At 43.9% G+C, this 12,089-nt stretch overlaps 2 protein-coding genes across 2 annotated transcripts in view; one reads left to right on the top strand and one right to left on the bottom strand.

Moving 5' to 3' along the window:
- Positions 1–1,210, top strand: part of LOC126987247 (eukaryotic translation initiation factor 3 subunit B-like) — an 18,881-nt gene extending 17,671 nt beyond the window's left edge. Inside the window, exon 13 of the mRNA XM_050844081.1 lies at positions 416–1,210. Within this exon, the coding sequence (XP_050700038.1) occupies positions 416–513 (98 nt within the window). The 3' untranslated portion in view covers positions 514–1,210. The remainder of the gene's footprint in view (positions 1–415) is intronic.
- A 717-nt stretch (positions 1,211–1,927) lies between these two features.
- Positions 1,928–10,034, bottom strand: LOC126987248 (uncharacterized). The gene is made up of 3 exons (XM_050844083.1): positions 8,818–10,034; positions 3,182–3,478; positions 1,928–2,846 (listed from the first exon to the last, which is right to left on the bottom strand). Exons 1-3 carry the CDS (start codon positions 9,381–9,383, stop codon positions 2,432–2,434), a joined length of 1,278 nt encoding a protein of 425 aa, XP_050700040.1. The 5' UTR covers positions 9,384–10,034; the 3' UTR covers positions 1,928–2,431.
- Positions 10,035–12,089: the final 2,055 nt, after the last annotated feature.

Raw genomic sequence — 12,089 nt, 5'->3', positions numbered from 1 at the left:
ATCCCTTTCCATCCCTTCCCTTCCCTTTCCTTTCCTTTCCTTTCCTTTCCTTTCCTACCCTTCCTTTTCCTTTCTATCCCTTCCCTTTCTTTCCCTTTCCCTTCCCTTCCCATCCCTTCCCATTCATCCCTTCATACCTCAAGACGAAAGCAACCCAATTCTCATACTCAATCACACACTACCTCACACTCAGTCATCTACACACTCAAACCTCCTCACTCACTCTCAAACTCTAACTTCATTCACACTCACTCTCTCTCTCTCTCTCTCTCTCTCTCAGTCATACTTCCCTGTCTCTCTCTCTGTCTGTGTCTGTCCCTGTCTCTCTCTGTCTGTGTCTGTCCCTATCTCTCTCTCTGTCTGTGTCTGTCCCTGTCTCTCTTTCTCTGTGTCTGATTTCACTCTCTCTCTGCAGGTCAAGACACAGACACCCTCACCTCCAACGAGAACGACTTCGAGGAGGAGACCGTCGAGTTCTTAGTGAAGAAAGAAACAATTCCGGTTGAGGAGTAAGGAGCAGACCACCACCCACACCACCACCACCACCACCACCAGCTGTGAGGGCGACAACCACCATCACCACCAGCGCTACTACTGCTACTACTACTACAACTACCACCATTGTTGTTGTTTTCGTAGCAGCGGCGGCGGCCAGGCTAAACGAGGCAGCAGTTAAATATAAAAATCGTAATTGTAATAAAATATCCAAGAGGAATTTATTGGGTTTTTTCAAGACTTTCGTGAGATATTGAGAAGTTACGGAAGGGTTAAAAAGTTCACAAATTTTAAAGTTATCCACAAAAAAAGAGAAAGAGAGAAAAAGGAAGCCGGTACACACGCTCACCGTCTCGTGTGCGTCTGTGTGCGTATTCCGTTTTTTTTACTTTGTGTGCGTGTCTGTGTGTGTGTGTTTGTGTACGTTTCAATTCCTCACACTCTCCTTCTTAATCTCATACTTACACGTTTCCCCTTCCTCTCACACGTACACACGCGCACACAGGCTCGTGTACGCGTAATAATGGCCTTCTGGGCGGGCTGGAGTGGTTCGTGTGCGCGCTTCATCCACTACACAGGACGCTTCCACATCCCGTACAGGAAAAGCGTACATGTGTGTGTGTATGTGCGTTTCTGTGTGTGTGTGTATGTGTGTGTACGCGCCACACTGGATCGTTTGTTTGTTATTAAGTAAAGTGTGTCGCCCCCCCGAGAATGTGTGTCACTTATACTTTTTACTTATACTTAGAACATGGGAAGTGGGAAGGATTTGTAAGTTGATGTAAGTAGCCCCGAGACTTACTTAGAAAACTTACGATAACATTAGAAGTGGGAAAGATTTGTACTTAGAAAACTTATGATAACATTAGAAGTGGGGAAGATTTGTAAGTCGATGTAAGTAGCCCCGAGACTTACTTAGAAAACTTACGATAACATTAGAAGTGGGGAAGATTTGTAAGTCGATGTAAGTAGCCCCGAGACTTACTTAGAAGACTTACGATAACATTAGAAGTGGGAAAGATTTGTAAGTCAATGTACCTAAGTAGTCTCGTAAGTCAAGATGCAAGACCGAAGGGACATTGATGAAATAACACCAGAAATACAGTTAAGAAAAATAGGAGACTCTACAAGACATTAAACCAGACTTAAAATTTTCTTGACCCCTTTGGTACCAGATTTCCGAAATGCGTACAACATCACAAGTTCAGGGTGTATTGAGCCTTACCAAAAATAATAATAATAATAATAATAATAATACTTTTTTTTCTTTTCTTTTTTACAAGTCGGCTCAAGGGCAAAACAACAACAACAACAACAAAAACGCTACTTCCTGCTCCCACAACAGACGACAGTATAGAATGGCCAAAAGAGGTCAAAGTAGCCATAAGAGAGGTCAAAGTAGCCAAAAGGGAGGTCAAGATGAAGACAGACATTTTATATTTCAATGCACTTATATTCAATGTCCGTATTCCCTGGTAAACAAAAGTATATACATTTTTTAAAGTCTTAAGTGGGTGTGAATCTTACATAGAAAAGTTGACATAATTGGCACTTCCTTGTACTTTAGTGAGTTATATGTACACACACACACACACACACACACACACACACACTCTCTCTCTCTCTCTCTCTCTCTCTCTCTCTCTCTCTGATATTGCTTTATTCTTTATTTTTTTGCTTTCGTCAGCTTTCTAATTCACTGAGCAAGCAACACACACACATTCTCTCTCTCTCTCTCTCTCTCTCTCTCTCTCTCTCTCTCTCTCTCTCTCTCTCTCTCTCTCTCTCTCTCTCTCTCTCTCTCTCTCTCTCTCTCTCTCTCTCTCTCTCTTTATTTCCTTCACTTTCCCTTCAAATTCTCTTTAACTAGTCTCTCCCCATCACCACCAACACCATCATCACCAATTTCAACACCATCATCACCACTATCGCCAGGTCACGTATACTCCACGTACGAGTAAGGCATGACCCTGACCTTGGCCTTCCATCTGGGGTGCTGACCTTGAACCACAGCGAGGGACAGCTTCAGAACCTCATTGAAGACCCACACCACCCCAGGGACCAGGAACAACCCATGGACCAGCACCCTCAGGAACCCATACTGCAAGGTGTGTTTCAGGGTCATGCGGGCTCGGACGGAAGGCAGGTCAAGGTTCATGGTGTCCCCGAGGAAGCGCAGCATGGCAGGGTAGGAGAACCAGGGTAGCAGGGAGCTTACGCCGTCCACTAGAGCTGTGCCTATGTGTTCGGTGTCCCTGCCGGATCGGGCGAGGCAGGGTCGGACAACCTGGCGCTCCATCTCAAGGCATAGAGCTCGGGTTTCCTCCACTGTCCCGCTGCAGAAGTTGTACCTGAAGGAGTGGAGGAAGGTGTTATTTAAGGCCTGTCTGGGTAACATCTTATAGCTACGTGAGATATTTGAAAGTGAAAAAATGAATAAAAAGTAGATTCCGGGTAAATAATGACTGAAAAAAAAGTACAGGAAGCCAAATATTTATGATTTTGTTTAACTGTATTTCAGATATTATTTCATTAGTCTCTACATCTTAACTTCTGAGGTTATTTACATCAAGACAACAAATAATTATCATATAACAAAAAACACACATAACTTCAACCTTGAGGACTTACAAATATCTCCCATTAAACAAAAAAAATGCCCAAATTGTGACCATGGCCGTCTTACCGATCCTCAATGCCGAGCAGCCATCCACATCCTCGCCAGAAATGGACAAGCCCCTCCAGCTCCCTCTCCGTCACCCACCACGCCCCCATCCTCCAGGGGTGTGCCATTATCACCCCCATGAAGCAATACTGCGTGAAGGTCATATCCCACTGGCTCAGATACATTCCAGGTCGTGCTTCCAGCCTCGCCATCACGCTGCTCTCTGCCTGTCCTTCCTCCTCCTTCACCTGCTTCGAGATGTCTTGCTTGAGAGGGGCGTGGAAGGGGCAAGCAGGCTGGTCTGTGTTATTCTTGCCCCTGGAAAGACAAGATTTTTTATTTTAATGTGGTATCAGTGTTCGTTAAGTTCCGTGGTTAATTTGAGTTTAATTCCATGGAGTTGTTGGTTAGAAGTTGGATTTTTATAGTTAACCCGGTGGTAGCAGCGGGGATCATGTTTCTTAATGGTCCCTCTAAGCGAGAAAGATGAGAAAAAATCATCACTCACGCAAACCATTTCATAATATATATCAAAGCATTTATGATCAGTTTATGCATCATCTATTTTTGGGGGGGTTTATATCATGGCACAAATTTGGCCCGTCGCTGGTACACGGTAAAGCCACAAATTTGGCCCGTCACTGCTACACAGTAAAGACACAAATTTGGCCCGTCACTGTTACACGGTAAAGACACAAATTTGGCCCGTCACTGCTACACGGTAAAGACACAAATTTGGCCCGTCGCTGCTACACGGTAAAGACACAAATTTGGCCCGTCACTGCTACACGGTAAAGACACAAATTTGGCCCGTCACTGGTACACGGTAAAGCCACAAATTTGGCCCGTCGCTGGTACACGGTAAAGCCACAAATTTGGCCCGTCACTGGTACACGGTAAAGCCACAAATTTGGCCCGTCACTGGTACACGGTAAAGCCACAAATTTGGCCCGTCACTGGTACACGGTAAAGCCACAAATTTGGCCCGTCGCTGCTACACGGTAAAGCCACAAATTTGGCCCGTCGCTGGTACACGGTAAAGCCACAAATTTGGCCCGTCGCTGCTACACGGTAAAGCCACAAATTTGGCCCGTCGCTGCTACACGGTAAAGCCACAAATTTGGCCCGTTGCTGCTACACGGTAAAGCCACAAATTTGGCCCGTCTCTGCTACACGGTAAAGACACAAATTTGGCCCATCACTGCTACACGGTAAAGACACAAATTTGGCCCGTCGCTGCTACACGGTAAAGACACAAATTTGGCCCGTCGCTGCTACACGGTAAAGCCACAAATTTGGCCCGTCGCTGCTACACGGTAAAGCCACAAATTTGGCCCATCACTACTACACGGTAAAGCCACAAATTTGGCCCATCACTGCTACAAGGTAAAGCCACAAATTTGGCCCGTCGCTGCTACACGGTAAAGCCACAAATTTGGCCCGTCGCTGCTACACGGTAAAGCCACAAATTTGGCCCGTCGCTGCTACACGGTAAAGCCACAAATTTGGCCCGTCGCTGCTACACGGTAAAGCCACAAATTTGGCCCGTCGCTGCTACACGGTAAAGACACAAATTTGGCCCGTCGCTGCTACACGGTAAAGACACAAATTTGGCCCGTCGCTGCTACACGGTTAAGTTGACATATCACAAACTCGGTCATTAAAAAGTTATATATAAGCTCAACAAAAACATTCTATCAAGTTCTGTGGTTAGTATTGGTATTTAATTCTACTTTTGTGACGGAATTAATAGTTTAAAGTGTTGGATTTTCACAGAGTCGAGAAATCACAAACTCGGTCGTAAAACAGTGATATACAAATAATATATCAACAAAGCTTACTTGCCACACCTTGAAAAATGGGTTAAAATTAAGCATATAAACCATAGTAGTGTTAAGAAAGACTTAGACCATATCCCCACAGCAGTGTTCAGGAAGACTTATGACTTATGTTTAACCCGGAAGCAGTGATGGGCCAAATTTGTGGCTTTACCGTGTAGCAGCGACGGGCCAAATTTGTGTCTTTACCGTGTAGCAGCGACGGGCCAAATTTGTGGCTTTACCGTGTAGCAGCGACGGGCCAAATTTGTGGCTTTACCGTGTAGCAGCGACAGGCCAAATTTGTGGCTTTACCGTGTAGCAGCGACGGGCCAAATTTGTGGCTTTACCGTGTAGCAGCGACGGGCCAAATTTGTGGCTTTACCGTGTAGCAGCGACGGGCCAAATTTGTGGCTTTACCGTGTAGCAGCGACAGGCCAAATTTGTGGCTTTGCCGTGTAGCAGCGACGGCCAAATTTGTGGCTTTACCGTGTAGCAGCGACGGGCCAAATTTGTGGCTTTACCGTGTAGCAGCGACGGGCCAAATTTGTGGCTTTACCGTGTAGCAGCGACGGGCCAAATTTGTGGCTTTACCGTGTAGCGACGGGCCAAATTTGTGGCTTTACCGTGTAGCAGCGACGGGCCAAATTTGTGGCTTTACCGTGTAGCAGCGACGGGCCAAAATTGTGGCTTTACCGTGTAGCAGCGACGGGCCAAATTTGTGGCTTTACCGTGTAGCAGCGACGGGCCAAATTTGTGGCTTTACCGTGTAGCAGCGACAGGCCAAATTTGTGGCTTTATCGTGTAACGACGGGCCAAATTTGTGGCTTTACCGTGTAGCAGCGACGGGCCAAATTTGTGGCTTTACCGTGTAGCAGCGACGGCCAAATTTGTGGCTTTACCGTGTAGCAGCGACGGGCCAAATTTGTGGCTTTACCGTGTAGCAGCGACGGGCCAAATTTGTGGCTTTACCGTGTAGCAGCGACGGGCCAAATTGGTGGCTTTACCGTGTAGCAGCGACGGGCCAAATTTGTGGCTTTACCGTGTAGCAGCGATTTAACAAATTTGTGGCTTTACCGTGTAGCAGCGACGGGCCAAATTTGTGGCTTTACCGTGTAGCAGCGACGGGCCAAATTTGTGGCTTTACCGTGTAGCAGCGACGGGCCAAATTTGTGGCTTTACCGTGTAGCAGCGACGGGCCAAATTTGTGGCTTTACCGTGTAGCAGTGACGGGCCAAATTTGTGCCAAGATATAAACCCCACAAAATAAATTATACATAATCTGATCACAAATGCGTTTATATATATTTTTTTCTCATTTTTCTCGCTTGGAGGGACCATTAAGAAACATGATCCCTGCAGCTACCGGGTTGAGACCACGTTTAAAAATTCAGGTGATCACTTCAGACATCTTACTATTCAAAGTCATGAGTTGTCAACCCCAAGGAAGTCTTACTATTCAAGGCACAAGACAGCGGCAAGGTTAAAATGTTAATTGTCAAATACACTTGAGATTGACGCACATGGAATATATTTGTAACTTCATTTTATATCTTTGTTAATTGATAGTTTGGTTTTATTTTATGTTTCTCCATTTATTTGAGGTTTTATTTTACTGTTTGTTTTTATGATATTTATTTGTCTAAACTTTATATATGTTGTTTATTTGTGTAACTTAACTCAATTTGTCAAACTTTACTTCCGATTTTACTTATATATTTTCTAACTATTTCTGATAATCTATTCCTTGTCTAACTCTACTATTCTAAGGTTATTTATCTATTGTCTAACTGCAGTTCTGATTTTCTTTTCTTTAATTCTACGTTTCTTATTTCCTATCTAACTGTACTTCTGATATTTATTCCTCATCCAATTGCTATTCTTGTGTTATTTTTTCCTTTAACTCAACTATTCTGGTGTTATTTCTTCCTTGTCCAACTCAACTATTCTGGTGTTATTTATTATTTAACTCGACTATTCTGGTGTTATTTCTTCCTTGTCTAACTCAACTATTCTGGTGTTATTTCTTCCTTGTCTAACTCAACTATTCTGGTGTTATTTCTTCCTTTAACTCAACTATTCTGGTGTTATTTCTTCCTTGTCTAACTCAACTATTCTGGTGTTATTTCTTCCTTTAACTCAACTATTCTGGTGTTATTTCTTCCGTGTCTAACTCAACTATTCTGGTGTTATTTCTTCCTTTAACTCAACTATTCTGGTGTTATTTCTTCCTTGTCTAACTCAACTATTCTGGTGTTATTTCTTCCTTGTCTAACTCAACTATTCTGGTGTTGGGATTTTGACTAATATAACTCTTTGTAAATAGTCAAAAGCTATTCTTAACTAACAACCTAACTATACCTAACTATTTAGCTATCCCTCTTTTGCCCACTCTTCTAAACGTTTTTTTTTTATAGGGGTTGTGATAACGTTTTTTTCCCCATTGTTATTTCTGCCCTTGAACTGTTTCCTTTACCGTAAGAAAATATGCCCATAGGTTGAGATTCGTGTTATGGACAAGTCGTTATCTCGTTACCTACTTGACCAATTGCTCTTCTGTTCTGTTGTTGTTCTGTTGCTATTCTTAACTAACAACCTAACTATACCTAACTATTTAGCTATCCCTCTTTTGGCCACTCTTCTAAACATTTTTTTTTATAGGGGTTGTGATAACGTTTTTTTCCCCCATTGTTATTTCTGCCCTTGAACTGTTTCCTTTACCGTAAGAAAATATGCCCATAGGTTGAGATTCGTGTTATGGACAGGTCGTTATCTCGTTACCTACTTGATCAACTCCTCTTCTGTTGTCATGCATGTTTTTTGACCTTCAAACCTCCCGGAAAACAGTAGGACAGAATGTGAAGACGATAGGGAGTGTAAAAATAGCCAAGGACATTATACACAGCTTTTCCTATTTCCTCATCTCTTCCCCTCCTCTTCCTCCTCCTCCTCCTTCTCTTCCTCCTCTTCAAAACTCGTGTGTAAGCAGCCAAACACATCTAATACAGCTCTTCCTATTCTCTCGTCTCTTTCTCCTCTTTTTTTACTCCTCCTCCTTCTCCTCTTCTTCCTCCTCTTTCTCTTCTTCCTCCTCCTCAAAACTCGTGTGAAAGCATCCAAACACATCTAATACAGCTCTTCCTATTCTCTCGTCTCTTTCTCCTCTTTTTTTACTCCTCCTCCTCCTCCTTCTCTTTCTCCTCTTCCTCTTCCTCCTCCTCCTCAAATCTAGTGTGGAAACAGTCAAACACATCAATTAAAACAACTCTCCTATTCCCTCGTCTATTCCCCCTCCTCCTTCTCTCCTTCCTCCTCCTCCTCCTCCTCCTCCTCCTCTTTCTCTTCTTCCTCCTCCTCAAATCTAGTGTGGAAATTGCCAAACACATCAATTAAAACAACTCTTCTATTCCCTCATCTATTCCCCTCTTCCTCTTCCCCTTTTTCCTCCTCCTCTTCTTCTTAGTCTATAACCTAACTGCCATCTTTGAACAAACTACCATTAAGATAAAATACATATATAACAATCAGGGAACAGTTAAAAATAGCTTGGGAAGTTACGAGGAGGGCGTTATCTGTTTATCGCGGTGCGTAGCTGAGTTACATTAAGCAAACAGGATATTTTACCATCAACAAACAAACTGCCATCATGAACAAACTACCATTAAAGAAAAACAGTATATAACAATTAGACAACCCATAAAAAAAGTCTTGTCATACCCTGAGGCGATGAGCTGTATAACATTAACCAAACAGGATATTTACCATCTACAAACAAACTGCCATCAAGAAAAAAAACGTATATAACAAGCAGAAAACCCCCATAAAAAAGTCTTGTCATACCCTGAGGCGGTGACGGAGTGGAGAGCGTCACGACGGTCGGGATGGTTGAAAGTTGCGGCCGCAGCGACATGAATCCGACGGACCTTCAGGATATCCTCATGGGCGGGATCCTGCGGCTGCCACAAGTCCCCGGAGTACCACAGGACCACTCGGCCGATGGTGGACACGTACCTCCTGAGAGCCTTGAAGGGCGTGTCAGACCTTCGAGTATAAATGAGCGGCTGAAGGATCCTCGTCACACTGAACATCGCGAGGAGAGCCACAAGGTCAGATAAGAATACACAGAAGAGATACCGCTTATAGAACGCTCTCCCGCGGTCAAAAAGGTCACGGTCAAGCCATTCCGGGGGGTCACTTGGGTTCCCTGAGTCCCCCGGGGCGTCAAGACCTTCTAAAAGCTGTAAAAACCGGGTCTTGGATGTGGTCTGCGTCTGGTCATCTTCCGCCATGATGCCCCCGTTGTGGTATCTGTGGTCTTGTGTATTTGCGTCTCTGTGGCAGGGGTCTGGAGGCTGGGAGGTCTCAGGGGGCTTCTCCATGGTATTCTCCACGCCACAGTCCGCCATAAAAAGCTTCGGAGCCAGAGTCGAACCGCGGCGGGGGGGTTCACGGGTTCGCTCAGACAGCCACTCCGCCAGTCGCGCCGCGGCTATGGCGGGAGGTGAATGTGTTGCTCCGTGCCCGGTTTTACGCTTTCTGAGGCTGTGGAGGCGGCGCGGGGTAGTCTGTGGCTGGCTTCCTGTTGTTACTGTATCGGTGGTGGTGGCCACGCACACACACCTGGGACGCCAAGGTTAGCGATAGGCCTAGGAAGTGACCAACCCGCACCCCCGTTCCTGTCCTTCTCTGCCTCCTCCTGCCTCTCTGGGTTATTTTAATAGGCTATTAGTGTCTACAAGCGCGGCCTAGCACCCCTGCCAACATTTCCGGTGCCTTGTGTCATGCCCGAGTCTACAATGCGTGAAATATTGCCAAGTTAAAGATAGGACAGACGAGGAGGGAGTCAAAACAACCACTTTGGAGTCTTCGGCGGTATCCCACACTTCGGTACCTCACAAACGCACCTCAACGCACGCAAATCCACTAAGAAAACGTTATACACCTTTCGTTATAAGGGAGTGAACGGGTTACTCTTAGGTTTTCAATGTGGGAGTCTCGGCTGTACTGTTTCTTCCGTGTCCAGAGCCGAGACAGGCCAGGACCGAACTAAGCGTTGTTCTAGCGGGCCGCTGTGTTTTATGTGCCGAGAGAGAGAGAGAGAGAGAGAGAGAGAGAGAGGATTACTGTAGGTCAGGGAATACACGTGGCACCCTCCCTCACCCCATCTCTCTCTCTCTCTCTCTCAGCATTGCCAGCCGCGCGCGCGAGGTTGATAAGCTTTCTTTTTTTTTCATTGTTTCTTTCTCTTCCTCTATACTTTGTTTCTCTTGGTTTGCCTTTTCTTTTTTCCATTTTCGCATACTCTCTCTCTCTCTCTCTCTCTCTCTCTCTCTCTCTCTCTCTCTCTCTCTCTCTCTCTCTCTCTCTCTTTCTATCTCACTTTGTTCTTTGTTTCTCTCTCTCTCTCTCTCTCTCTCTCTCTCTCTCTCTCTCTCTCTCTCTCTCTCTCTCTCTCTCTCTCTCTTTGTTTCTTTGTTCGTTTGTTTCTCTCTCTCTCTCTCTCTCTCTCTCTCTCTCTCTCTCTCTCTCTCTCTCTCTCTCTCTCTCTCTCTCTCTCTCTCTCTCTCTCTCTCTGTGTGTCTGTCTTTCTTTCTTTCTCTCTCTCTTTCTCTCTATCTTTGTCTCTCTCTCTCTCTCTCTCTCTCTCTCTCTCTCTCTCTCTCTCTCAGCAATGACACAACAGTTTTGCTTAAGAGAGAGAGAGAGAGAGAGGGCGGGGAAGTCTATTGACCTGCCCCCACACACACACACGTACACACACAAACACAAACACACACACACACACACACGGCCACTTGGTTCAAAGCGCTCAACCCTCAATAGGTCTTGCCCCCATTTTGCAAGCACGTCTCCCACTCTTCCTCATTTACCTACGCAAGTCTTAAATAGATTGACCTCAAAAACCTTCACCTCCATCATAACACTTGTGCTCCAATTTGGCATCACTGGGGAGCTGGTCTTCAAAGCCTATGCCCTAATTTCCTCTTATGTGGCAATACTGGGGTTTTTATGAGGCCTATGCATGTTGGATTAGGCTATTTATGTTGTTATTTCCGTGTATTTGTCAGTGGGATAAGGTTTAATTTGTCTATGTATGTTGTATTTGCGTATGTGTTTAATATCACGAGTTTTATTGCAGTAGGGTGTAACTTTTTTATGGTAATACTGCAAGGCTAATCTTTATATCATATGTATGTTAGATCAGGCTATTTATGTTGTTATTTCCGTGTATTTGTCAATGGAATAAGGTTTAATTTGTCTATGTATGTTGTATTTGGGTATGTGTTTAATATCACGAGTTTTATTGCAGTAACTAACAGTCTAGCTTTTTTTATGGTAATACTGCAAGGCTATTCTTTATATCATATGTATGTTAGATTAGGCTATTTATGTTGTTATTTATGTGTATTTGTCAATGGTATGAGGTTTAATTTGTCTATGTATGCTGTATTTGGGTATGTGTTTAATATCACGAGTTTTATTGCAGTAGGGTTTAACTTTTTTATGGTAATACTGCAAGGCTAATCTTTATATCTTATGTATGTTAGATCAGGCTATTTATATTGTTATTTGCGTGTATTTATCAATGGAATAAGGTTTAATTTGTCTATGTATGTTGTATTTGGGTATGTGTTTAATATCACGAGTTTTATTGCAGTAGGGTGTAACTTTTTTTATGGTAATACTGCACGGCTAAACTTTATATCATATTTAAGTTGTTATTTCCGTGTATTTGTCAGTGTGGTAAGGTTTAATTTGTCTATGCATGTTGTATTTGCGTATGTGCTTAATATATCATGAGTTTTATTGCAGTACGGTCTAACTTTTTGCTGGTAATACTGCACGGCTAATCTTTATATATATTTTATCTGTCTCTCTTTATCTCTGCGTTTGTTCCTCTTATCTTGTTACTAAATAATACTAACTTCCATGTAACCCTAATCTTCGTGGCTCAATGGTTGGCTTGCCTATACTTAAGAATCTGCGGGGCTTGTTCGTATCCAGCCAGTTAATAGTTTATGCTCCCAACTCTACTACTGTTTGCTACAACGTACTACTTATGTATGTATTTGCGTTTCTAAAATGACAACGCCAGGAGTTTAAATTTAAGC

This window comes from Eriocheir sinensis, chromosome 64, assembly GCF_024679095.1.
Source record: "Eriocheir sinensis breed Jianghai 21 chromosome 64, ASM2467909v1, whole genome shotgun sequence".
NCBI lineage: Eukaryota > Metazoa > Arthropoda > Malacostraca > Decapoda > Varunidae > Eriocheir > Eriocheir sinensis.
Note: the sequence above shows the minus strand (reverse complement) of the source record. Positions and strands in the feature narration are given on the sequence as shown.

What these genes read in the sequence shown, in the direction of transcription:
- LOC126987248 (XM_050844083.1), bottom strand. Translation starts at nt 9,383, where the DNA reads ATGGCGGACTGTGGCGTGGAGAATACCATGGAGAAGCCCCCTGAGACC. An exon ending in CACTCCGTCACCGCCTCAGG is followed by an intron (nt 3,479 to 8,817) that starts GTATGACAAGAC and finishes TTGTCTTTCCAG; the next exon opens with GGGCAAGAATAACACAGACC. An exon ending in CTGCTCGGCATTGAGGATCG is followed by an intron (nt 2,847 to 3,181) that starts GTAAGACGGCCA and finishes CCACTCCTTCAG; the next exon opens with GTACAACTTCTGCAGCGGGA.